The sequence below is a fragment of the Lynx rufus genome, unplaced genomic scaffold (genome assembly GCF_022079265.1).
Source record: "Lynx rufus isolate CCGP_SWC_20201006 ecotype Redwood Valley unplaced genomic scaffold, mLynRuf1.p SCAF_18, whole genome shotgun sequence".
Lineage (NCBI taxonomy): Eukaryota > Metazoa > Chordata > Mammalia > Carnivora > Felidae > Lynx > Lynx rufus.
The window spans coordinates 29522836-29547119 of NW_025814832.1; the positions used below are offsets into that span (position 1 = coordinate 29522836).

The 24284-nt window shown below is 48.9% G+C and overlaps 1 protein-coding gene across 8 annotated transcripts in view; it reads right to left on the reverse strand.

Moving 5' to 3' along the window:
* The window catches only part of TMEM94 (transmembrane protein 94), a 33656-nt gene extending 17235 nt beyond the window's left edge, over positions 1-16421 (reverse strand). For 5 of the 8 annotated variants that reach the window (XM_047081403.1, XM_047081401.1, XM_047081404.1 and 2 more), the window contains exons 1-3: positions 16313-16421; positions 6212-6341; positions 5765-5874 (exon numbers count right to left, since the gene is read on the reverse strand). In XM_047081403.1, coding sequence (XP_046937359.1) covers positions 5765-5874; positions 6212-6305 — 204 coding nt within the window. In that variant the 5' untranslated portion in view covers positions 6306-6341; positions 16313-16421. Of the gene's footprint in view, positions 1-5764; positions 5875-6211; positions 6342-16016; positions 16106-16312 lie in introns of those variants that run through there. The other 3 variants (XM_047081406.1, XM_047081405.1, XM_047081399.1) reach the window with 2 other exon arrangements.
* Between the last annotated feature and the right edge of the window lie 7863 nt (positions 16422-24284).

A 24284-nucleotide genomic window follows, 5' to 3' on the forward strand; every position in this document is an offset into this window, starting at 1 on the left:
TTTTAGACTTTGGACAGCCGCAGTTCCCCTCTGCTTGCCCTGTGGCTGTCCTGACATCCGCTGCCTCATGCCAGGTACCCCCAAACCCAGGGCCTCCCCTTCCACAACCCAGAAACCGATTCCCTTTCTCTCTGCACCCGGCTTCCTGGGACCCGCACACTGCTGTTCTCCAGGCGTCTCCAGGTGTGGGAGGTATGGGCCAGAGGGCAAAGTGCTCCTGGGTCAGGGCCAGCAGAGGCCTGTGGAACGGACTGTGTGTGTCTGCCCACGCATGTTGTGTCTGGCCAGGAACACCAGCTCCAGACTGGCGATTAAAGACAGCACAGCAGAGGAAAAGTAGCCATTCTGTAATTACATGCTTCCCGAAGAAAGTGCCTGCCCGTACAGGTAGGCCCTGGGGCGAGGACACAGCCTTCTGGGCCAGCCTCCTCTGCCTGGCCCCAGCCACGCTCATCTAAATGCCACGGCCCCCTCGCTGACACGGAACAGCAACACCTCACCCTGTCTCCAGCGGGAGAGTCCCGGTTGCAGGTAAAATCACTGTTTTCTCTCACGGCACCTTCCCTGCTGCAACGTGAGAGCCAAAGCCGAGGAACTTGGCGGAACTTGGGCATCTTCAAGGGAAATTAAGAAAGGGCCACGCGCGAGCTGGCCCTGCCGGCCTTTCTCAATACACGAGTGAGGCTGGGCGCCAGGGGGGGACCCTGTACACGGATGCGTATGGTTGGTTTGAGAAAGAAGGACCTGACTCGTACACACGCCACCCGAAGGTCTGCTTTTCTTGTCCACAGGGCCAAGAAAGCTGCCCCAGCCTTAAGTACCCACAGGGAGTAAGAGATTCTTCCTGCTTCCAGATGCTCAAAATCTGCCACTCCGCCCCACCGCCAGACACCTCCCAAGACGTTCCCAGGGTGAGGCAGGATGGCTGGTCGAGATCTCTACACCAGAGGCAGGCTCCTGCCTCCCCACTCACACCGATGCTTTACAGGTAGAAGCAACCCCATCCCGCCATTTTAAATGTCAGACTCAAGTGGACCCAACAGAGTAGCTTGAGCCCCTACGAAACCCAGGCTCAGGGGATGCTGGCCACAAACGCCCCTCATGAGCTGGACTTCTCCTGCCTGCTCCGTCATCAAAGGGGGGACACGGGGAGGGCATGGGGCTTTAAAGGAGCGGAAGGGTGGGGAAAGGACTCTATCCATCAAATCAGAACTGTAAAAAACCCGCTACTGAATAGGACCAGATCTGCAGGGCCTGACGCAGAGCATCTGGGTCAGTCTAACAAGCCTTTCCAGAACTAACACTCCTGAGCTCTCCCGCACCACCTCGGTCAGGTTTCCCAGGTGGCCCGGAGCCACGAGTCCCTGGCCCCCAGCCCTTGTCCTTTCAGGACTCCTCATAGGTCCACACAGCTGCTCTTTTCCTTCCCACTCCACCTATTTGGGGAGCAGAAACCAGGTCCCAGAGGCTCAGGTAGATAGGTTACAAACATAGACGGGGACCCTTAGCCTTGACAACAGCAGATAGCCACTAATTAGAACTGGCTGGCCCTTGAACCAAGTCCCCAGGTCACAGCTTTCTTAGCCAGTGCAGGTGGGGAGGGGACCCACATAGTGCCTAAATCACTGAAGCTGGTCCTTTTTAGTAGCCACGATAAATCTCTTCTGAGCATGGCCAGACACAAATCAGCCTTGTCTTCAGCCAGGCAAAGCAAAGCCTCAAGCTTCTTCCTCTTCCGGGCGCATGCTGACCTTGGCACTTCGACCCATCGACCCATCTTCTTCCTCCTGCGACCACCCAGACTGAGGAAGAAATCAGCCTGGCCCTGGTTGCTCCTACCTCAATGACCCATGTGATCCGGGGGGGGGGGGGGAAGCCCCCTTGCTGGCCCCAAGGAGGGGTGGCTTCCAGGCCCAGGGCTTCCCGTCACCTGTGCATGGAGACCCAGGTCCCAGCATAACTCGATAGGATGCCCCACTGGGACACTCAGCTCCAGTCCTACTCTGGGTGCCTCGGAAGCCTGGCTGGCAGCTCCCTGGACACACGGGCATTGTGGTTCGCATTCTCAGCCTCCTTCCTCAGTCCCAGCTACCTCATAATCTGAGCTGCCTGCGGTTCGGCACCCACCTTCAAGACTGGCGCAAATTGCTAAGTCAAAGCCGTGCACCCAAAGCAGAGAACAAGGCGTTTGTAACAGAAATGCAAAACCAAGTTGGCATATACTCACTTTGGTGCATTTGCCCCGATGGGGCATCCATAGCTCTGTCTGCTTAAAGAGCATGGGGTAGAGCCTGAGCCACAGAAGTCAACTACAGAACTTCCACCGCCACCCTCCAGCAGAGAGGAGAAGAGACAGGAAGGGGGAGAGGGAGAGGGTGAGAGGAGAGGGAAAGAGAGGCGAGGGCTGGGGAGCTAGGAGCTGGAGCCGCAGCGGATCCGGATCCGTGCAGAGTGGAGCTTCAGCCTGCTGATTAATTCAGCCTATTTCCAGTCACGCTGCAGATTTAGGGAGGGAGGAGGCAGTGCTGCAACAGCGCCGTGGGAGGGAGGGAGAGGCGGGCAGGGGGGAGGGAGGAGCCGGGCTGAGAGGAGAAAGTTTGTAGATACTCTGCCAGATGCCCAGGAGCTCGGTCCATTCATCAGAGGCCACCGAGGGGTGAGTGGAGGGGCACCCGCGGCCAAGGGGCTGTGCATGCGTGGGGAGGAGGGGCCGTGCAGGAGGTGGCTGCTGGAACCTGGGGGCAACCGTGGCACCCAGGGGTACCTGGACTCTCTCCCCAGACCACCTCTCCTTGGCCCCCAACTCACTGGGCAAGGTGGGCGCCCGCCATCCATGAGAGCTCCCCCAAATCACTCAGAGACTCCCCGAACGGAGCCGCGCCAGCAACAGCTCTTCCCACAGTTCTAGCTGCAGGAAGGAGGGGAGGGGGGACTTGCCAGTTATTAATAGCAGCACATCCGTGAGGAGGGGAAGGACAGGCCATTGAGAAGCCTGGAGCAGTGGCTTCTAAGAGGCAGAGCAGGGGGCCCGGAATCAGGCGGAAGAATCCAGTGGAAGAATCCAGCTGAAGGGGGAGGAGCCAGCAGACAGGAAGGGCTTCTGAGGATTCCAATACCTAAGACCTAACAGCTTCCCACCAGGTTGGGGCGAGGAACCCCAACAGCAGAGATGGGCCAGCGGCTGATAATCACGCAGTCACATTTAGACGTACCTGCCAAAGAGCTTCTGGGACAGGAGACCCCTGCGGACATGGGCCCTCATCTCCCAGCCAGTGACCTGGGGCTCCACGAGCACTGGGACCCCGAATTTGACACACGGGCAGCTCTCAGCGCAGACCCTCAAAAGGCCTTGGGAGTGGACCGCAAATTTCTCAGCCTGCGTCCAGGCCACCTTTAGGAAGGGGCTGTAAAACCCCAAGGGAGAGGAAGCAGCCCAACAGGTCCAATAACTAGAGAGCCTGAACACTTTTCTCCAGGGCCCTGTTTCCTAGACAACACCAACAACACCATCTCCACCATCTCCAGCTGCAGGGAGGGGAAGAGAGAGCCTCGGCTGAGTTCAAGTCCGCCTCTCTCCTCCCCCCACCCAGCGCAGCCCCCTCCCCGCCCCCTTCCTCTGCCAAATCCAGATCTGAACAGGAGCAGAAAAGGAGGGGCCGGGCAGTCCAGAGGTTAAGGGCGGGAAGTCTCCGCGAGGTGCAGGCCAGGGGGTGGAGGAGGCAGCAGTGCAGTGGGCTGTAGCCTTAGCAAACCGCCAGGAAGGGACTGGCATCCCCCTGTCCCCTGCTCCCAGGAGACACTTTCCCTTAGCTTTCTGCCAGGGCCCTGCTCTGTGGGCACCACAACTAAGCAAGCACTCTCCCTGCTGTGCGATGGGCCCTGGAAAGAACAGCTCATAGGGTCTAAGCCAGCGGCTCAGCGGGACCCCAATGAGGCCCTCTCCCACCCCGCCCCCTGCCACACTGCCAGCCTCAGCAAGTGAAAAGGGATCGCTGCACCCAAGAAACAGAAGCCCAGGCGCTCACTGCCACAGCACCTCCTCCACAGCGGGCCCGGAACCGAGGAGATAAGGTTCTGACGGGGACAATGAGGACCAGTAGGTCATGAAGGGGAGCGGGGGGAGAAAGAATCAACCGGCAACAGCCAAGCTGATCCTGGGCTACAGCCAGGGGACGACGGGCCCTTTCCATCAACCTCTGCCATCCATCTCTCTTTGTTCCCATGCCTCCGAGAAGCCCTGACTCTTGGAGGCCACCCGGGGTGATCTTTACAAGCCCATGTATACAACTCACGAGGAGGCGCCTCCGGTAGAAACCGTGTCCAGTTCTATTTCTTAACTGCTTGTACTGTCAGTTCCTCAGCTGGACTGTAAGTGTCTCCAAGCCAGGGGCTACCTCCCCACGGCCTAGAGCTCCACCAACCCAAAGGAAGGGTTCCATGAATGCAGCTGATGATGTTTCTAGGACAGGACTCCTCTCTCCAGAAGGACAAAGACGAGAATAAAGAAAAATTCTCTAGGAAAAATGACCCCTGAGACCTAACCATCTTGGGCTCTCAAGTGTTCTTACTCAGGCTCGAGAGAGAAGCCAGCCCGCTGGCTGGATCACAGAACTTTGTTTCCCCAACTCACTAGAAACCTGGTGTTTCAGCAACACGCTGGAACCAGAGGACAACACCGTCCTCTGTTTTGAGACACTCAGCCTCACCCAGGCAGGCCACCATATCACACAATATCAAAGCTTCAAGGGGGTGCTCCCTGGGATTGAACAGTGCACAGCTCTTACAGCTGTATACAGCAGCCTTGCAGCCAGGCTAGTAGCTTTCCCTCTGTGCCAAGTCCTACTAGGATGGACCCCTGGAGAGCAGCCAGAGGCATCTGTGAACAGGACGCTGAACATACCTGCTTCAAGTTCAGGCCTACAAGCTCTTCCACAGCTGGCCCAGAGGCATGTGAAGCCTGGAGCTGAACGAGCCAGCAGTCAGCCAGGCTCCACCAGGGAGCTCCCTCTCCAGGCCTTCCAAGATCTCTTTGGCAGGAAGATCACTATCCATAAGTTCAAGCTGATAAATATTTCCTAAGCCTTTGCTGCATGCCAGGCTCTATGCTAGGAGTCAGGGACACTGGGATCAAGTGGGACAGACAGATTGTTTCAATACCGTGTGGTGGGCACAGTGGCGGAGGGACTATGACTGCTGGAAAGAGGGTCCTCTGGAGGGGAGGGAGGACTTATCAGGAGAAGGTGATGGCTCTTGAAGAAAGAATAGCAGGAGTTTGTCAGGAAAAAAAAAAAAAATAGGAGCCTAAACGTGGACGGTGTGCCCAAACTCTGAAGCATTCAGAATCACTAGTGCTAAAGACCACGGCGGGGGAGGCTAGGCACTGGGCCAACAGGCAGCAGTGGATTACGGAGGGCTCTGCCCACCACACCCAAGGTTTCAGCAGGTGGTGTGGACCCACTGGTGACTTTTAAGCAGAGGGGACAAAAGGCCATCTCTGCATTCTGGATACCTTCGTCTGACAGCAAGTGGAGGAAGGAGATCAGAGACAGAGGGACCCGTGGGAAGCTGTGGCAGAAGTCCAGGCAAGAGACGCAAGGACCTCTGCCGGGGTGGTCTCCGTCACGGGAGAGGGATACTCTGATTGACGGCAGACCGATGCCAGGAGAAGGCAGTGTACCTGGAGGCTGGGAGGTGTACCTGCGTCAGGCAATGAGGAGGAAGGGGGGGGCCGACCTCGCAGATGCCTGGGCCTCCTGGCTCTCACCTCCAGCTGGTTACGCAGCTGTGTTTGGAGTCTGACTGGGGAGCTCTTCTCTAACCACAGAGAGGGTGCCCAACAGTACTCAACATGGCTCAGCAGGTTGGGGCAGAGCCCTACAAAGAGCAAACCAACGAAATTACACACCCCTGGGCAAGAAGTGGAAGACTGGCTTGGCGCCAACCCAAATCAGAAACCTGCTCCCATGCCGCTGCGCTAACTGGTCGACCCCTTGTCCTGTGCTCCCGGCTCCCGGAGCGCTTCCCAGCCCAGCGACAGCACCCTCTCAGGGGGGGGTTACCATCCCGTACCCCAATCCTCAGAGCCACACACCCCCTGTCACTTTTGGCTTAAAGCCTTCCCCAGTGAGGAACCCCCCCAGGCAAACACAAGTAGGGAGAGTCCAACAGAGGCACACAGACAATACCCATAAGGGAACCGAGCATGGCCTACCACGTGCTTCTCCTTCAGATCCATGGGCCCAGAGTACTGCAGGCATGCCCAGATGAATGTGATCACCCCCAAAAGGAAGGCTCCTCCCCAGCATGTACAAGGCCCAGTGACTCTGTCACAGTCACGGCATCTGGGGAGAAAGACGGAAGAGATCCCGTGAGTCCCGGTTGTCGAACAAGCAGCTACTGAGAAACACGATGGTGTCGTCTATACAACAGAGCACTACATGGGAAAGACTTGACCCCTGGGCACCAGAGCCCGGCCGGTCCTGCCCAGGCCACGCCAGAGGGGTGAAGTTTCCCCTCTGTGAGCCCTCATTTTCGGAGGCACACTATGTTTTGCTCTGCATGTACTCTAACTCACAGACTTCCGGCAAGCAGGAAAAACGTTGATTTCTCAGCTTTTTAGAAAGTAAAGATTAGGGATACCCGGCTGGCTCAATTTTGAATTCGAGCCGCGCGTTGGGTGTAGAGATTACTTAAATAAATAAACACTTAAAAAAAAAAAAAAAGATCAGGGAAAGTCATTCATTCATTCATTTTAAGAATAAATAAAAGTTAGGGGGCGGCTGGCTGGCTCAGTCAGTAGAACATGCAACTGCTGATATCAGGGTCGTGAGTTCAAGCCCCACATTGGGCATGGAACCTACTTAAGATTTAAAATAAAAAAAATTTTTTTAACAAATAAATAAATAAAAGTGAGCATTAAGGTAACTGGAACCCCCCCACATGCCCACAAACATGCCCCCCCACGTACATGTATGCCCGCACATACATGCCCACACACGTGTCCACACACACGTGCCCACGTGTCACGTAGCCGAACCTCTCGTGTGCTTTGCTGATAGGGCAGCGGTCAACGGGCACCCGGGCACACACCTACCAGGAAGGGTGATCCGATCCCGACGACAATCTGGAAAATGAAGACTAGCCCTACCTCCCCACACAACCCCTGACTGTCACCCATCCATCCTGGCAGCGGGCACACTGTAAAGGTTTCAGACCAGGGAGTGTTTGGGTAGGGTGCCACTGAGTAATCTGGTTTGGTGCCCAGTGACTCCTTGTGGAGTAAGCACCAACCTGCTGACTAGGGCAGTTCTTTCTGAGGCCTGTAGCAAAGCCTTGTTAAGAGGAGCTGGTCAGAAGCCCGGGAGAAATGATCCATAAAAGAGCTGTCTAGAAACAACAAAAAAAAGCTGTGTCCAGGGGACCCCAGCCAGGAGGCCTAGGCTCTGCAGTCACCCACTCCACTCTAGGACCCCGTGTGATTCCTCTCATGGCAGCACCAGGGCTGACCTCATGCGTCTGTGCTTCCACGCCTCTCCCTACACCTGCCTTTGCAGCCGAGGCTTTCAGAGCAGAGTGAGCCAGCCCCCGAGGGTCAGAGACAGACAGTGACACTGGAAGTGGCCTCGCAGTGCAGTGACATTTGGTCCTTGGCAGCCAACTGAAATGGGATCCTGAGCGGCTGAATCCACGTCTCCCCAAGGCCGTTCTGACTCACGCGGCCCAGGCCATGTTTACAAGTACAGCGTACAGAGCAAGCTCCCCATACGCCCCATCCCAGCAGGGGCTGGATGAGGTAGTTGCCACACAGAACAAGGCACCAGAAGCCAGATGGGGATTGTGCTTAACTCCTTCTGCCAACACGACGAGAGTGTAATAACTTTGCGGCCAGCTGGAACCACAGTGTTCAGAGAGGGCAGCCAGGAGCAGGACATTTTTCTAAGAGTCTCTGTTTTCCCATCATTCCACACATGGGATTCTGGGAAAGAATGGTCCTCAACTGCCTGATCTGAAACCAGCAGCTAGATCCTTAAAGGGCCAGTTCTACCCCTCGTCCAACGTGAAAGAAAGCACAGGCTTCAAAGCAAAATACCCCTGGTTCAAATCCTGGCTCCAACATGTATCAACTGCCAAATCACCTTGGCAAATTACTTGTCTCTCTGAGCCTCAGGGTCCTTGTTCATAGAATGATGCCTATTTCACAAAGAAGGAACAAGAATTACATAAAATATTATATGCAAAGGGTCTAGTACAGTATTTAGCACATGGTAGGTGTTAATAAATACTTGCCATTACTATCACCAAGAAACAAGAAATATGAACAAAGTGCCACTTAGGTGAAGAATAAAGACTCAGAAGTAAGGAGAACAGGGGTGCCTGGCTGGCTCAGTCAGTAGAGCGTATGACTCTTGATCTCAGAGTCATGAGTTCAAGCCCCACACTGGGCCTAGAGCTCACTTAAAAAAAAAAAAGGAAAAGAAATAAAATGAAAGGCATAAAGATTGTAAAGAAATATGTGAAACTGTCTTTATTTGCAGAAGGCTAGATAATATATGAAAAAATTCTAAGGAATAGAACATATAAGTGTGCAAGGTTACAAGATACAGGTCAAAATACAAAATACAAATATAAATTAAATTTCTATATGCTATAATGAAATATAGAAAAATAGGACACTTTCAATATCACTTACAATAGCACCAAAAAAAAAAAAAAAACCCCACAAAATACTTAGGGATGACTTTTTAAAATATATATGTAAGGGGCCCCTGGTTGGCTCAGTCAATTAAGCATCCGACTTCAGCTCAGGTCATGATCTCAGTTTGTGGATTTGAGCCCCACATTGGACTCTGTGTTGACAGCTTGAAGCCTGAAGCCTCCTTCAGATTCTGTCTCCCTCTCTCTCTGCCCCTCCCCTGCTTGTTCTCTCTCTCTCTCTCTCTCTCTCTCAAAAATAAATAAATAAACATTAAAAGTTATTATATATGGCCTATACACTATTGAGAGAAATTCAAGACCTAAATAAATGGAAAGATATACCATGTTCATAGATTGGAAGACTCAATATTAACATTTAATGTTTAAATAACTAAATGCTAAAATTTATATTAATATATTCATGTTTATCAATATTAATACCCATACATACCCTATTGGAATGCCTAAAATGAAAAAGACTGACAATATTTAGTGCTGGTGAGGATATGAACCCATAAATTGTTGATGGGAATGTAACATGGTACAATCACTCTGGAAAACATTTTGGCAGTTTCTAAGAAAGTTAAGTATACATTCACTATATATCCTAGTAATGAAAACATACTTCTTCAAAAAGAACTGTATACAAACGTTCATAGCATCTTTATTCAAAATAGCCAAAAACTGGAAACAACCCAAATGTCTGTTCACATGTGAATGAACTGTGGTATATCCATACAATGGAATTCTGCCCAGAAGGAGTGACCAAACGGAGGAGTGACTGATACATACAACAATGTGGCTGAATCTCAAAAACATTTGCTGAGTGAAATAAGCACAAAAGAGCACATAGCATATGATCCCATTATATAAAATTGAGAACAGGTGAAATTAATCTATGGTGACAATAAGCAGGGAAGGGGTTGCCTAGGGTCATGGGGAGGGAAAGACTGCAAAGGGCACAGGGGTCTTTTGTTCAATATCTTGATTGTGGGTGGCAGTGACGAGGGTGTATAGTTTTGTCAAAACTCTTTGAACTACATACTTAAAATAGGTGCATCCTATCTTGTGGAAATATTGCGTCAGTAGAGTTCATTTCTTTTTTTTTTTTTTTCAACGTTTATTTATTTTTGGGACAGAGAGAGACAGAGCATGAACGGGGGAGGGGCAGAGAGAGAGGGAGACACAGAATCAGAAACAGGCTCCAGGCTCTGAGCCATCAGCCCAGAGCCTGACGCGGGGCTCGAACTCACGGACTGCGAGATCGTGACCTGGCTGAAGTCGGACGCTTAACCGACTGCGCCACCCAGGCGCCCCAGTAGAGTTCATTTCTAAAAAGTAAGGTGGGATCTGAGATCCAACTAATCAGCTCTACCAAGCTCTAAAATGTCTAGCACACACAAGATATGGTGGATATAAAAGAGAAGGGTTGATGAGGGAAGTGAACATTTATCAAGTGCCCACTGCACATAATAACTGTATACATTTACTAAGCGTACGGAATGGTCCTGCTTTGACAAAAGTATAAGATATGGTCCCTTCCATAGAGGGATTTATACTATAGCCAGGTTTTGAATATTATGAGAAAACATAACTAAATATTCACACTGGCATTGAAATACCAAATGAGAATTGCAAATGGGGGCTGGCGGGGCCAGGGATCCCTTCCTGGAAGAAGCCAAGACCCAAGTGGTGCACTCAGGAAAGCTTAAGGGTGAGAAGAGGGAGAACAAGGAGTCTCAACAAAGGCATCAAGGAAGAAATGGACAGAGCCTTTTTGAAAGACGGTGATCTGATCTGTTCGATTAGAGCAGAAGACCTAAGTAAGAAGAAATGAAAGGCCACATAGAGAGGGGAATCAGGAGCTGAAATGCATAGGTCCTTGAAGGCCAAAACAAAGTGACCCTGGGGAGTCGCTGAAGGTTTCTGAGCAGGTCCCAGTATTTTAAGAGGGTAGAGAACGGATCAGAGGGGGAAGGGAAAGAAATTACAGGCAGAAGAGGTAGACGAAAATTACAGTAATTTTGGTTTGCCATGACAAGTATCTAGACAAAGGCAGCATAGTAGCCATGGAAACAAAGGGACGGATGCTTCCTGGTGCCAAGTTCAGATCCAGCATCAAAAAGAGCTAAGTGGATGCCCAAGGTTCAGGCGGAGGGCGAGCTGAGGAGTTGGCTGTCCTTCTAATCCCTTCCAATACAATCTTCATTAGCTCTGCTTATACTCTAGCCATACCAACACCCAGAAAACACAATGCGGGGGACTTGTATTCAGCTGAATAGCTGTGCCCAAAGGGTACTAACTGATGGATTGATGTTCAGCTGGAAGGAGGTTTTTAATAACAAGCCTCAGGGTTCTCTCCTTGGTGGCATCCTAATCAATATTTTTATCAATGACTTGGGTGAGAAAACAGATGGTGTGCTAATCTCAGCATAAATCTGGAAACAAGATAAAAGTCAAGATCCAAGAAGATCTCAACAGGCTGCACCTAACAGATTCAATTTAACTGCAATAGATTCGATATTATGTCCTATGCTGAGGTTCAAAAACTATTGTATAGGGGCGCGTGGGTGGCTCAGTCGATTAAGCGGCCGGCTACTGATTTCAGCTCAGGTCATGATCTCACAGTTCATGAGTTCGAGCCCTGCATCAGGCTCTGTGCTCATAGCTTGGAGCCTGATTCGGATCCTCTGTCCTCCCTCCCCCACCCCCGCCCCCTCTCTCTCTCAAAAATAACTAAACATCAAAAACTATTGTGTAAAACTACTCTAAGTGGCTTAATTAAGTGCAATTTCAATACAGGTGACATGGCCACCCCAAGCTCATTCCAGTTAGGCTGCATTAACAGACATGTTAATTAATTAACATGCCACATCCCCCAAAAACAGAGAGGTAAGTCTGATTTTTGTACCTATCAGAGCACACCTGGAATATTTTGTTCATTTGTCCATCACGCACACTGACAAAAGTGGGGAGCTTTCTGACAGCAGCAGAAAGGTTGAGGAAATTCTGATATGAGAAATGCTGGAAAGGATTAGCCACTTGGCCAAAGCACACTTGGTAAGAGCCGTCTAGAAGGGCACAATGGCTGCCACATGAATGGAGGGCCAGACTTACTCCAGGGGGGACAGACTGGGACTCAACATGAGTGATATCTTTTACGTAATTAGAACTGTATAAAAAAATGGAACAGGCTGCCCTGAAAGGCAACGAGCTCCCCAGCACCGGAAGGATCCAAGCAGAGGCTGGGAAATTATGGAGATAATAAATACATCAGGGAGCAAATAAGAAAGGAATAACCTTTTATAATGTCTTCTAACCCTGAGAGATCAAGAAATCCAGCAGCTTCTACATATGAAAAGATGCTCAGTTCCACTTGTAATAAGAGACATTCACATTAGACTGCCGCAAAAGAACAAAGTTTGGAAGGCTTTCACCATCCAACTTCAAGGTTTGTAAAGCCACAGCAATCAAGGCAGTGTGGTATTGGCCTGGTAATAGAGAATCCAGAAATAGATCCAGATATATTTGGTCAATTGATTTTTGAGAAGGCTGCAAAGGCAATTCAGTGGAGAAAAGTCTTTTCAACAGACTATACTGGAAAAATTGAACACTGAGATAAAAAAAAGGACTTGGAAATACAGCTTGCACTATATACAAAAACTAACTAAAAATGGATCCTACACCTAAATGTAAAAATATAAAATTTCTAAAAGTACATAAAAGAAAATCTTTGTGACTTTGGTTTAGATTTCTTTCCTCTTTTTAAAAAAAAAAAATTTAATGTTTATTTATTTTTGAGAGAGAGAGAGACAGAGACAGAGCACAAGCAGGGGAGGGGCAGAGAGAGAGGGAGACGCAGAATCTGAGGCAGGATCCAGGGTCCAAGCTGTCAGCACAGAGCCCGATGTGGGGCTCAAACTCATGGACCACGAGATCATAACCTGAGCTGAAGTCAGATGCCTGAGTGAGCCACCCAGGCGCCCCAAGCATCCAACTCTTGATTTTGCCTCAGGTTCAAGTCCCCTCGCAGAGCCTGCTTGGGATTCTCTCTCTCCCTGTCTGCCTCTCCCCCAATCATGCCTGTGTGTGCACGTGTGCACATGCACTGTCTCTCAAAAATAAACATTAAAAAAAATAAAAAATAAAATGATCGATTTTATCACAATAAAAAAAACCCCACCAACTTCTGATTCTGATTTTGCAATTAGATCTGGCTTATGTTACTAAGCAATACTCCCCCTTTTGAGTTCCATGTCAACTCCAGGGATATTTATGCTCTTTTAAACACATCTTTGATTTTCTCTCCAGTATATATCTTTTCCAAGTACTTCCCAATATTTTTCTGTTCACCTCCCTACTAAGGAATATTGCTATCATGAATTTCTTTTTCAAAAGGATCCTGAAATTAATAAAACTGGGTTCAGGGGCACCTGGGTGCCTCAGTCAGTTAAGTGTCGGCCTTCGGCCCCAAGTCATGATCTCAAGATTCACGAGTTCAAGCCCTGCATCAGGCTCTCTGGCTCTCTACTGTCAGCACACAGCCCACTTTGGATCCTCCTTCTCCCTCCTTCTCTGCCCCTCCCCTACTCTCTTGCTCACTCTCTCAAAAATAAATAAACATTTAAAAAGAAAAAACAACTGGGTTCATATAATTACACTGAGATTTCTGGTTTCCCAAAGGCTGCTGTAAGCCCTGGAAGGGTCTCCTTCCCTTGGGCACCCCTGACTCCCCCACCACTTTGGTCTTTGGAGCTAGGGAAACCCAAAGCAATCAGCGTGAGATGTGCCGAGCTTGAGGCGGGTTTAAATCTGGCCCTTACCCTACTTGCCACACCATGTGACCAATACTGTTTACTACTGTCTCAGCAGCCACAGGCGAAGCTTATTATTATACAAACCCCTGATCACCAAACCACACATTCTGGCTGGCGCGTCAGTTCCGGAAGAAAAACATTCCTGTTACAGCTTTGACCTACCCTTTAGCTCACCTGTGCTACTAGAAACAAATCCAGGCTTGGAAACCAGGGTTCAAACAATATTTTTAAAGGAACCTAGCTTTTAGGTAAAGAAAGACACTCTCAAGGAAACAACACTGACACGATAACAAGATAAAAAATATTGACACACATTTACCAGTGAAGAAGTGCCAACCGTGACCTGGGACTTTCTCGCTTGGAACACCAGGAATGGGTTTAGAGGTTTTGTGTCTTTCCAACTCACTATTGTGAGAGCTCAGACTCAACTCACCAGGTAAGGTTCAGTAAAGCCTTGGGCTTAGGTAGTATTTACATTAGCGCCCTTCCCCCTCCTCATAGACACTGTTTCCCAAGCCCAACATTAGGGAAAGGGCAGTGGGACAGAACCAAAGTACTGTGACCTTCACTTCTCATTAGTTCAGCAGGAGTTAAGCTTTCCAAAAGGCTGATTCTCAACACTTGGAGCTGGCACTCCCTAGCAACTTCTCAAAATAGAATTGTGAAGGGCTTTCTGTTTTCTTCCATCTCACCGCCCAGCCCGGGCTCTCCCGGTCTAATCTTCTGATGTCGGGTCACCACAAACAAGGGGCAGGGTAGGGGTGGGGGTGGGGGGGAGTTCAAGGGCAGTTAACTCTCAATTGTTTGGAGGCTGATTATCAAGGGGATGGTTTGTACTTCACCTCCCCGGTCAAGGAAGCGTCTCCGTGGTATCCAGCAGTTTCTCTATTTGAAGTTCTAACAAAAAGAACCAGTGAGCAAGGATGTTAAAGCTAAGAGGGCAGCCAATATAAGACTTGCAGATAATTTGTGGATTTTATTTGAACACGCTGCCCCTGTTCCAGGGTTCATAATAGGCTACATTCTGATGTGTTCTGATCTTTAGAGTGATTTTCAAACTTTTTTATCCCATGGACCATTTTTATTTGACTCTTCAGATGACGTGCCTTATCTGTGCCATTGCTTAAAAAAAAAAAATTAAAACCACCTGTTGGAATACGAAGATCAGCCCTTCGTTTGCCAAGATTACCACAGAGACATACCACAGTAGTATTTCTTCTGCAGTGGTTCCCAACGTCTTTCTGCCTCTACACTGTTCTTATAGGAGACACATCCCTGTCAGTAACACTACAATAACACAACAGTTCCGCCAAAATGGAGGAAGAGGTTACGATGCTTTGCCTCCATCCCTTCCTGCTCTCTCAACTGAGAATCACTGAAATCATTTGGCTCCATATAGAAAGACCACAATAAATATTAATGCAAGAAATCCGCCGGTGAACTACCTGTTGGTTACTTACAAATAACAAATGCAAACATGTATTACCAACCTAGTAAGCGCTGGTACCTATGCTATATATACACCTATCGATAGAGATCCTCCGTATACTTTCTCGTTTAAGGCCCTCAATCACCCTGCAATAAGCTCAGAGAAGTCAAGGAACTTGATTTCTCAATCTCACCTAGCAAACAACTGGCGTAGTGGATAAAGAACTGAAGCATCTGGACCTCAGAGTTCCAGTCCTGGCTCCAGGTGACCTCGGCCCCGCCCCTTTGCCCCTCCCAAAAGTTACTCTCCACATTTGTAAAATAAAAACATTACAGCTCCTCCTTCCCCCCCTTCCGTCGTCGAAGGGTGCCCGGGGAATAACTGAAGGATGTCACTGAAGCTGAGTGTGTGAACAAAGCATGAGAAAACTAACATCTCCAAAGCTAAAATTACATGCCTGAAGGGAAACAGATTTCAGTGCAAGGCTTCCTCCTTTTTTTTTTTTTTTTTCCCTAGAGCCACACAAAAACTCGGAAGAGAGGGTGGGATGTAGCAGCACGTGACCAAAATTAACGAACACGCCAAAGTGCAGCCTGTGGTTCCACACCAATGAAAGGGCAAGGTTTCCCTGGCATCTGGCACCGGGCACCCGGCAGGGGCTCACGCCGTGGCACGCGAGGGACTGCGAGACTGGACTTCTGGGGTGTGCGGCAGGGGAAGGAGGGCACAGCACAGCAGTCGGTTTGCAGGATGGCAAGTACTGTGTTCCTATAGTTGCTTCTAAGGAGTCTTTAAACGTTTCTGGAAAGACGGAAAGAAAAGAAAAGAAAAAAAAAAAAAAAAAAGGCAGGGCATGCTCAAACTGCACCGTCGCCGCTCAGGGTTTAGCCCCATCCAGTTCCATCCACCTGGACACGGGACGCGGTCAGCACGAGGGCCCGGGCAGCAGCAGAGAGCGCGCGCAGCGGGGACAACGGTCTGAACTGGGGCTGGGGGTGTGGGCCCCCAGAGGCCTGTAAATACACTGGGCTTCGGCGCTGGAAGCCCCCCTGCGCCAGGGCCCAGCCACCACAAACCTGGGGCAGGGTTCTTTGTTGGCAGGAGGCTTCGATCTGACGCGGGACCCCCAAGGGGCCAAGCCAGGACCAAGGACAAGTGTGAGCACCTGGGGAAAGGAAATGGCCAGGAGCTGGAGGCAAGAGCCCGTCCCTTGACTCCCCCTTCGAAGAGATCCCCCGAGGCCATTTCCTGGGTGCAGACCCCAGACTCCTCTCTCCTTGGCCAAGAATCCAGAGGACGTCGAAGGCCGAGCCCCACGCCCCCTTGCTTCCCTGCTCCCCTTGCTTCGGGCCACTGGCCTTCTCGTACTTACCGGGGCCCAGGGGGCTGTCTTCCTTGCTCGCGTCCTCTTCCCTCCCAGCCCCCTCCTCACTTCACGTCCCCTCCTCCAGGGGCCGCGGCCATGTCCGTTGCTGGCAACTCTAAGGGGGCTTGCCGCCTTTCTCGGACAACAGGGACGCCGCTAGCAAGCTAAAGTTCTGGGCGCCGATTGGTTGAAATCCGAGACGGGTGGAGATTCCTGGCTTCTTATTGGCTGCACTGCGCGCTAGACTGTAGCTAAAATCGTCCCTCTGGGAGCCTGGCGGAATTAAACGCCGAGTGATGCGGGCGGGAGAGTAGGAAACCCCTGTCCATCCTTGGGCATGTTGCTCTGGCGCTTTCAGGTTCAGAGGTCCTGACTAGAGGCGAGGGCACGGCTTCCACCTCAATTACTTTTCCTACGTAATTATCCAAAAAAGATGGACAGAGCCCCGCCCCAGCCGCCTTCTTTCTTTCTTTTTAAAATCAGCCCTTTTGCAGAGCACCCGCGTCTCCTACTTCTTCTAAGTAAGCTCCCTTCTTGTTGCTGTGAACACCTGGCTCAGAGACTAATACTGCAACCAAACCAAAGCTGGAGAATCTAAGGCGATACTTCAGTTTTCCCTTCAGCTCAGCTGTACTCTAAAGGGAAAAACAAGTTAATTTTTTTCCCCCTAGATAATGAGAGAAATCGTCTAGGAGAGCTCTCTTGGGAAAACAAAGCAAGCCTGTGTCAGTATTTACTTCTGTTTTCCCAGAGATGGAAGTCTGGAGACTTAAGTTTTTTGTGTTTTGTTTTTCAATCTGTTTATAAAATCGGAAGAGGGTCATGACTGGCCCTGGGAAGTAAGAGCCCCTTTCCCCTGTTAATGAATTATGTAACTAAAATCTCCCTTCTCAAGAAGGTATCCTTTTGGTACCTAATCATGTGTGTTTCAACTGTTTTAGCCCTGCTTAAGACAGTGATTGAATCATGTTACCGTTCTGCACACAAAAATCTTCTGCAGTTTATCCTTGCCTATAGACAAAGTCTGTATCTCTCTGCTTCACATTCAAAGCCCCTCATAAATCAACTCAGATATAGGTTTCCAGGCTAATTCCCCACAGGCCAATCTAATCCTGCAGCCGCATAGATTCACCATCCATTTTTAGGCTCCCAACGTGGGGCTTGAACGCATAACTCTGAGATGAAGACCTGAGCTGATATCAAGAGTTGGAGGCTTGGGACACCTGGGTGGCTCAGTCAGTAGAGTGTCTGACTCTCGATTTCCACTCAGGTCATGATCCCAGGGTCATGGGATCAAGCCCCAAGTTGGGCTCCATGCTGAGCTTGGAGACTGCTTGAGGTTCTCTCTCTCTCCCTCTGCCCCTCTCCCCCACACCCTCTCTAAAATTAAAAAATAATAATAAGAGTTGGATACTTAACCAACTGAGCCACTCAGGCACCCCAGATTCTCCATCCTTAAAATGCGTCTGAGACCATCCCACCTCTCTGCTCTTTAACCCAAGAGCTTCCCTACCCTTTAAAGATTCCCTTCTACCAATAAAGCCAACCTTCAAATATACACACATCCTGAAAGTTCACCTCCAATGCTCCCTGCCTCAAAGCCTTCCCTGACTTTTAGTCATTGAAATTCTGTGTAGTGCTATGCCTCTTTGTGTCTCCATTGACGCCTTTACAAAAATAATGCTTTGTACAGCATTATTTTTGTAAGATCTGAAGCTCCCTGAAGGCAGCCGGCTTACCCTGGAAGTCCCCACAGCACCTTACTCAGAGCCTTGTACCCAGTAAATGTTTGCTGAATTGAACTAGCCAATTGCCTATACCTTATGTCTTTCCACCTCATCCCAGAAGGTTTACGTGGCTACATTTGGAAAGTTAACAAATGTAACACAGTCATCCTGCCTTGCTCTACCTTGTACCCCTGTCTCCTCTAGCCACACTTGTTTCTCTGCTCCACTGTGTTTTATGAATATCACCCAACAAACTTGAACTGTGCACCTACCAGTTTCAGGGTCTGTGCTATACTCCTTTTACCCCCTGACCATTCCCTCTGCCAGTACCCCCAGCCGTAAAACTTTGCTGAAGAAGTGAATCAAATCACTCAAGCCAAAGCATACCAGTGGACCCAATCTAAGTTCACCCTGACAAGACTTTTGGCAGCTCTGAGGTCAAAGTGGTCATGTCTTGATGGCTGTCTAGCAATATCAGGCAGCTGTACCAACCCTTCATTGTTCTGGAGCCTCCTCTGTCTCCCTTCCAAATTAACCTAGATGAAGAAACCAAGGCCTTCCAGTTGGACATTTCTCATCTACTCCAGCTACTTCTATTTCCTTCTCAACGTGCCTCCAAAAAAGAGAGACCCCTCTTCCTTTCCCCATCTGTATCCTCAGTACCTCCCCCTACCCCAGTCTCACATGCTATTTGCCATCCCTAGCCCTTAGCTTATCCTGTTCACTGTGCCTGAAATGCCTCTTACCGCCTTTCTTCCTGGCTAACTCCCTATCGTCCTTTATGATGATGGTCCTGCTCTGTTTGTTCCGAATGCCCCTAGATAACCGTATCACTTCACTTACCACAGGAAAATAATATTAATAATGCACTAGTGTTCAGCTATATTTCAACTAAGAAATTACAATTCATAAGAACAGTAACAGTAATAATAATGCGTATTTCCAGTCTCTTTTCTCTCCTCTTGCTTGCTAAGGAGGATTCTGTCTGTGCTTGTTAGGTTCCCAGATCATTGCCCAGCAGTAGATTAATAGGGGAAGGGTAGGACTGAGAAGGGCCAAGTCTTGAATGACTTGGTTTAGTTTGGATAGGAAGAGGAGTTACCAGCTGATGAGAGCAGACGGTTTTAAAAGAGGGGAGGAGCAAGCAAAGAGAAGAGCCAAGGTGGTGTGGATTCTAGAAGAGGTGGAAGAAGTTTGGAGCGATGGAAGAGAGAAGCTTTAGGGCAGAGTGAGAAATACCTTAGATGGGGTGCCTGGGTGCTCAGTCGGTTAAGCATCCGACTTTGGCCTAGGTCATGATTTCATGGTTCTCTCAAGTTCGAGCCCTACGTTGGGTTCTGGGCCTACAGCTCAGAGCCTGGAGCCTGCTTCGGATTCTGTGTCTGCCCCTCCTCTGCTCATGCTCTGCTTCTGTCTGTCTGTCTGTCTCTCTCTCTCTCTCTGTCTCTCTCAAAAATAAACACTAAAAAAAAAAATTTTTTTTTTAAAGAAATACCTTAGGTGAATAGGTAAAATGCCTTCCCCTATTATTCAATACTGTGCAATGATCTGGGAACCTAATAGGTAAAGACAGAGTCCTCAACAGACAGGAGGAGGGAAAGAGAAATGAACAATAGGAGTTTAAGAAGGTTTCTTATGAACCATGTATGGAATTCCCCCTTTGGCATTTTTCTCAAGAGAATACAATAATATTTGAAGTTGCTTTGTGATTACTTCTGGGTGCCAGCTAACATTTCTTTGTATACAATTCTGTGTAAAGAATGGATATGCCCATTGCTAGGTTTCGTATAGTTAATAGCATTATCTATGTGACATTTCTCTTCCTGTGATCCCCTCGATTCCAAGCACTGTGTCTTACTCATCTGTGTGTCAGTATTGATTAACAAAGTGCCTGGCTTTGTTTAACCATAGACATCTGATGCTTGTGGAATAAATGAACTGGTGCCCAATTATCCTGTCTCTCTTGCGTTTTTAGTTGCTTCCTTTCTATCAGTTCTTTCCCCCCAGCTGTATAAACACTCATAGTTCTCTCCTTAAAACAAAAGGGGAGAGGCAGTAGAGGGAAAAGAGAAGGAGAAAGGAGGAAGGCCTTCCATACTCCATGGTCTGTCCTATGTGACACTCTGCCATATAGCTAATGGATATGCCAGCAGGAAGTTCCCTCTCCTTTATTTATTTATTTATTTATTTATTTATTTATTTATTTAATGTTTTATTTTATTTTGAGAGACACAGCACAAGTGGGGAAGGGGCAGAGAAAGAGGGAGATACAGAGTCTGAGGCAGGCTCCAGGCTCTGAGCTGTCAGCACAGAGCCCAACGTTGGGCTCAAATCCACAAACTGTGAGATCATGACCTGAGCTGAAGTCGGATGCTTAACCATGGAGCCACCCAGGCTCCCCCCTCCTTTTCTTTTTAATGTTTATTTATTGATTTTGAGAAGGTAGGGGGTAGAAAGAGAGAGGGAGAGAAAGAATCCCAAGCAGGCTCCGCACCGTCAGCACAGAGCCTGACATAGAGCTCAGTGTCCCCAATCGGGAGATCATGACCTGAGCCGAAATCAAGAGTTGGTCGCTCAACTGACTGAGCCACCCAGGCGCCCCAGCTCCTTCTCCTTCTGCGATGCAATGTCTCTGTTATACTAGCCAGTAGTAACACCTAGTGACTTCACCTTAGGTAGTATAGCCAACAGAAAATCACTGCTTCATTCATTTTGTGACCCTGTGGAATATTTCAGAGATCGAGCTGAACATTTCAGTGTAATGTGAATTTAAGAAACATGTTTCAAACGTTATCAAATCAGCCCGAAATAAACCTCAGTTTGAAACTGACCAACGACATCATACTATGTTGACCTACCTGCCAATTGGTCAGCACATGTTTGCTGAGTTCCTTGTATGTGCCAGGACCGGAACTGGACGCTGGGCATACGGTGGTGAAGAAAACTGACAGGATCCCACCCTCAAGTCGCTAATATTCTAGTGGAGGACACAAGGTGTTAAAGAAATAATTACTTCATCACAAGTGTGCAAAGTGCTGCAAACAAGCATCTCTAATGGCATCTTAACATCTCGGTTGGCTGGGGCAGGCTTTCCTGAAGAAGTAACGTTGAAGCTGAAATCTGAAGGATGACAAGTTAGTCAGACAAAGGGAATGAAAACAAGCATCTCAGAGGGAGAGGTGGAAGGCGTAAAGGCCCTGAGGAAGGAAGATATGAAACCAAGGAACTGAAGGGGATTCCTGCATGACTGGATCAGGGAAGGGGGAGAGTGGAATGGTGGAGACAAAGCCAGGGGTGTCAGGGGGCAGCTCATCCGGGATCTTCTGCAACACGCTGCAGGTTTTGAACTTTATTCTAAGGGCTCTGGAAAACTCATGGATGGTTTCTTGGTAGGGAGGGTTGGTAAGTAATCTCCACAGTCAGTGTGGGACTCGAACTCACGAGCCCGGGATCAAGATTTCCCTCTTCTACGGACTGAGCCAAGCAGGCACCCCTCTCGGAGGGTTTTCAACAAGAGAGTTGAACAACAAGAGAGTACCACGGTCCAATTGGCATTTACAAAAATACTCATTTTGGGGGCGCCTGGGTGGCTCAGTCGGTGAAGCGTCTGACTTCAGCTCAGGTCACGATCTCACGGTTCACAAATTCGAGCCCTGCGTCAGGCTCTGCGCTGACAGCTCAGAGCCTGGAACCTGCTTCTGATTCTGTGTCTCTCTCTGCCCCTCCCCCTTGTGCTCTCTCTACCTCTCAAAACTAAATAAACAAACATATTTTTAAAAATTAAAAAAATAAAAATACTCATTTCGGCTGCTGAGTGGGGAACGGATTGCAGAGAAGCAACAGCAGCTTGGAGAAGCCTAGAGAGAAGGCTTGGCAGTAATCTGTTCGACGTAGCCCCAGTGCTAAGGGGGTAGCAGCCGGCGTGGCAAGAGGTAGATGTGTTCAAGAGATATTTAGCAGGCAGACTAGGCAAAAGGTAGTGATTGATGGGACGTAAGGTCCGGGGAGAAAAAGGGACGAATGATACCTAGGTTTCTACATGCTGGACCTCACATGGCATCAGTTCTAATGGCAAGGTACTTCTGCTCAGCCCCAGATGCCTCGAAACAGCCAGTTGAGAGCAAAGCACAGAACAAAGAAGCACCATCCAGGAAACAATTCTGACTGTTTATGAGACTTCACTTCATCTAGATGCAGATCTGAGGGGCGCCTGGGTGGCTCAGTCGGTTGGGCGTCCGACTTTGGCTCAGGTCATGATCTCATGGTCCGTGAGTTCGAGCCCCACGTCGGGCTCTGTGCTGACAGCTCAGAGCCTGGAGCCTGTTTCCGATTCTGTGTCTCCCTCTCTCTGACCCTCCCCCGTTCATGCTCTGTCTCTCTCTGTCTCAAGAATAAATAAACGGTAAAAAAAAAAATTTAGATGCAGATCTGAGACCTGGGTCAGAGAACGAACGTGGGTGACTCCGCAGGACTTGATGCAGGTTTTGAACAAGCCCCTCCCCCTGTGCTAGAACATCCTTCCTCCTGGCCTTTCCACCTAATCATTTGTTTAAAGGTGGCAGCATGAGATGGTGATGGTCGAAGATCTCTGGGCTGAAATTCTTTTAACTCCACTGAGCTAAACACCGCAATCAGAATCAAGAGTCCTTTGTCAGAAATCAATGGCGGGATCCACATCCTGCCAATCGCTAAGTACCTCTATTGCTCTGAAGTTCCAGACAGACCTCCAGGCACTTCCAGGCTCTTTGGAAGGGTGGACCAAAGGATCAAAGGACGTGAGCAGACAGTTTACACAAGAAGAAACTGAATATTAGGAATTAGTTTTGGGGGGAAAGGGTTCGATCTCACTAATAAGCAAAGAACATTACCTTAAAACAAACACAGGGCCACCTGGGGGGCTCTGTTGGTTGAGCATCTGACTCTCGATTTCAGTTCAGGTCATGATCTCACGGTTCATGAGTTCGAGCCTCCACCTCGGGCTCCATCCTGAGAGTTTAGAGCCTGCTTGGGATTCTCTGTCTCCCTCTTTCTCTGTCCCGTTCCCCTGCCCCCACTCCTGTCTCTCTCTCTCAAAATAATAAACATTAGGGGGCGCCTGGGTGGCTCAGTCGGCTGAGCGTCCGACTTCAACTCAGGTCATGATCTCGCGGTCTGTGAGTTCGAGCCCCGCGTCGGGCTCTGTGCTGACAGCTCAGAGCCTGGAGCCTGCTTTGGATTCTGTCTCCTTCTCTCTCTGCCCCTCCCCACTTGTGCTCTGTCTCTCTGTCTCTGTCAAAAATAAATAAAAAACATTAAAAAAATAATAATAGTAATAAACATTAAAATAATAAATAAATAAAAGTAACACACAGGTGCCATTTCTCACCTACTAGATATAATAATAAAATGTAATAACGCTGAGTCTATGGTGAAATTTGTATGTTTATATATATATATATATTTTTTTTTCTTTTGCATTGCATCGTACATGGTTACAATATTTTTGCTGGCCAATCTGACCATGAAATGATCAACTCTCTGTCTTGATTATCTCTTTCCATGGTAATGCAACTTTAGGAAATAGTTCCAAAGCTGTGGGTGGGTGGGTACACCTTAAACTTACACAATGTTGTATGCCACTTAGATCTCAATTCTTTCAAGGGGGAAAAAGCAAGAATAGCCTAAGCAATTGGATGGGTTATCCAAACAGGGTCATGGCAGAGCATGGAACAGACTGGAACATGTGGGGTCACAGATGATTGCCAGATGGCATGCTCTTTGAAAGGGAATTTTCATGAGGAAAAAAGGGAATGGTCTGGAATTAGGCACAAAAGCAGGGAAAACGGGGCTGCTGTTTCCCAGCCCCGAGGTACTTGGCTTTGGCAGAAGTGCTTCTTCTGATCAGGGACTGTGGGAAAAATGACCCTTTATTTATTTTTTTAAATTTTTTTTTACCGTTTATTCATTTTTGAGAGACAGAGCATGAGTGGAGAAGAGAGAGGGAGACACAGAATCCGAAGCAGGCTCCAGGCTCCAACACGGGGCTCGAACCCACGAACCGCGAGATCATGACCTGAGCCGAAGTCGGACGCTCAACCGACTGAGCCACCCAGGCGCCCCGAAAAATGACCCTTTAATGGGAAGGTCACTCCTTGGAGCAAGGAAGCAGATAGCAAGAGGGTCCTTTGAAGATCCCGAGGCTGGTGGAGATTTTCCTCACAAAAACACAAGGGCTTCCGACTGCACAGCAGGAAGGGATGGAAGGAGATAGC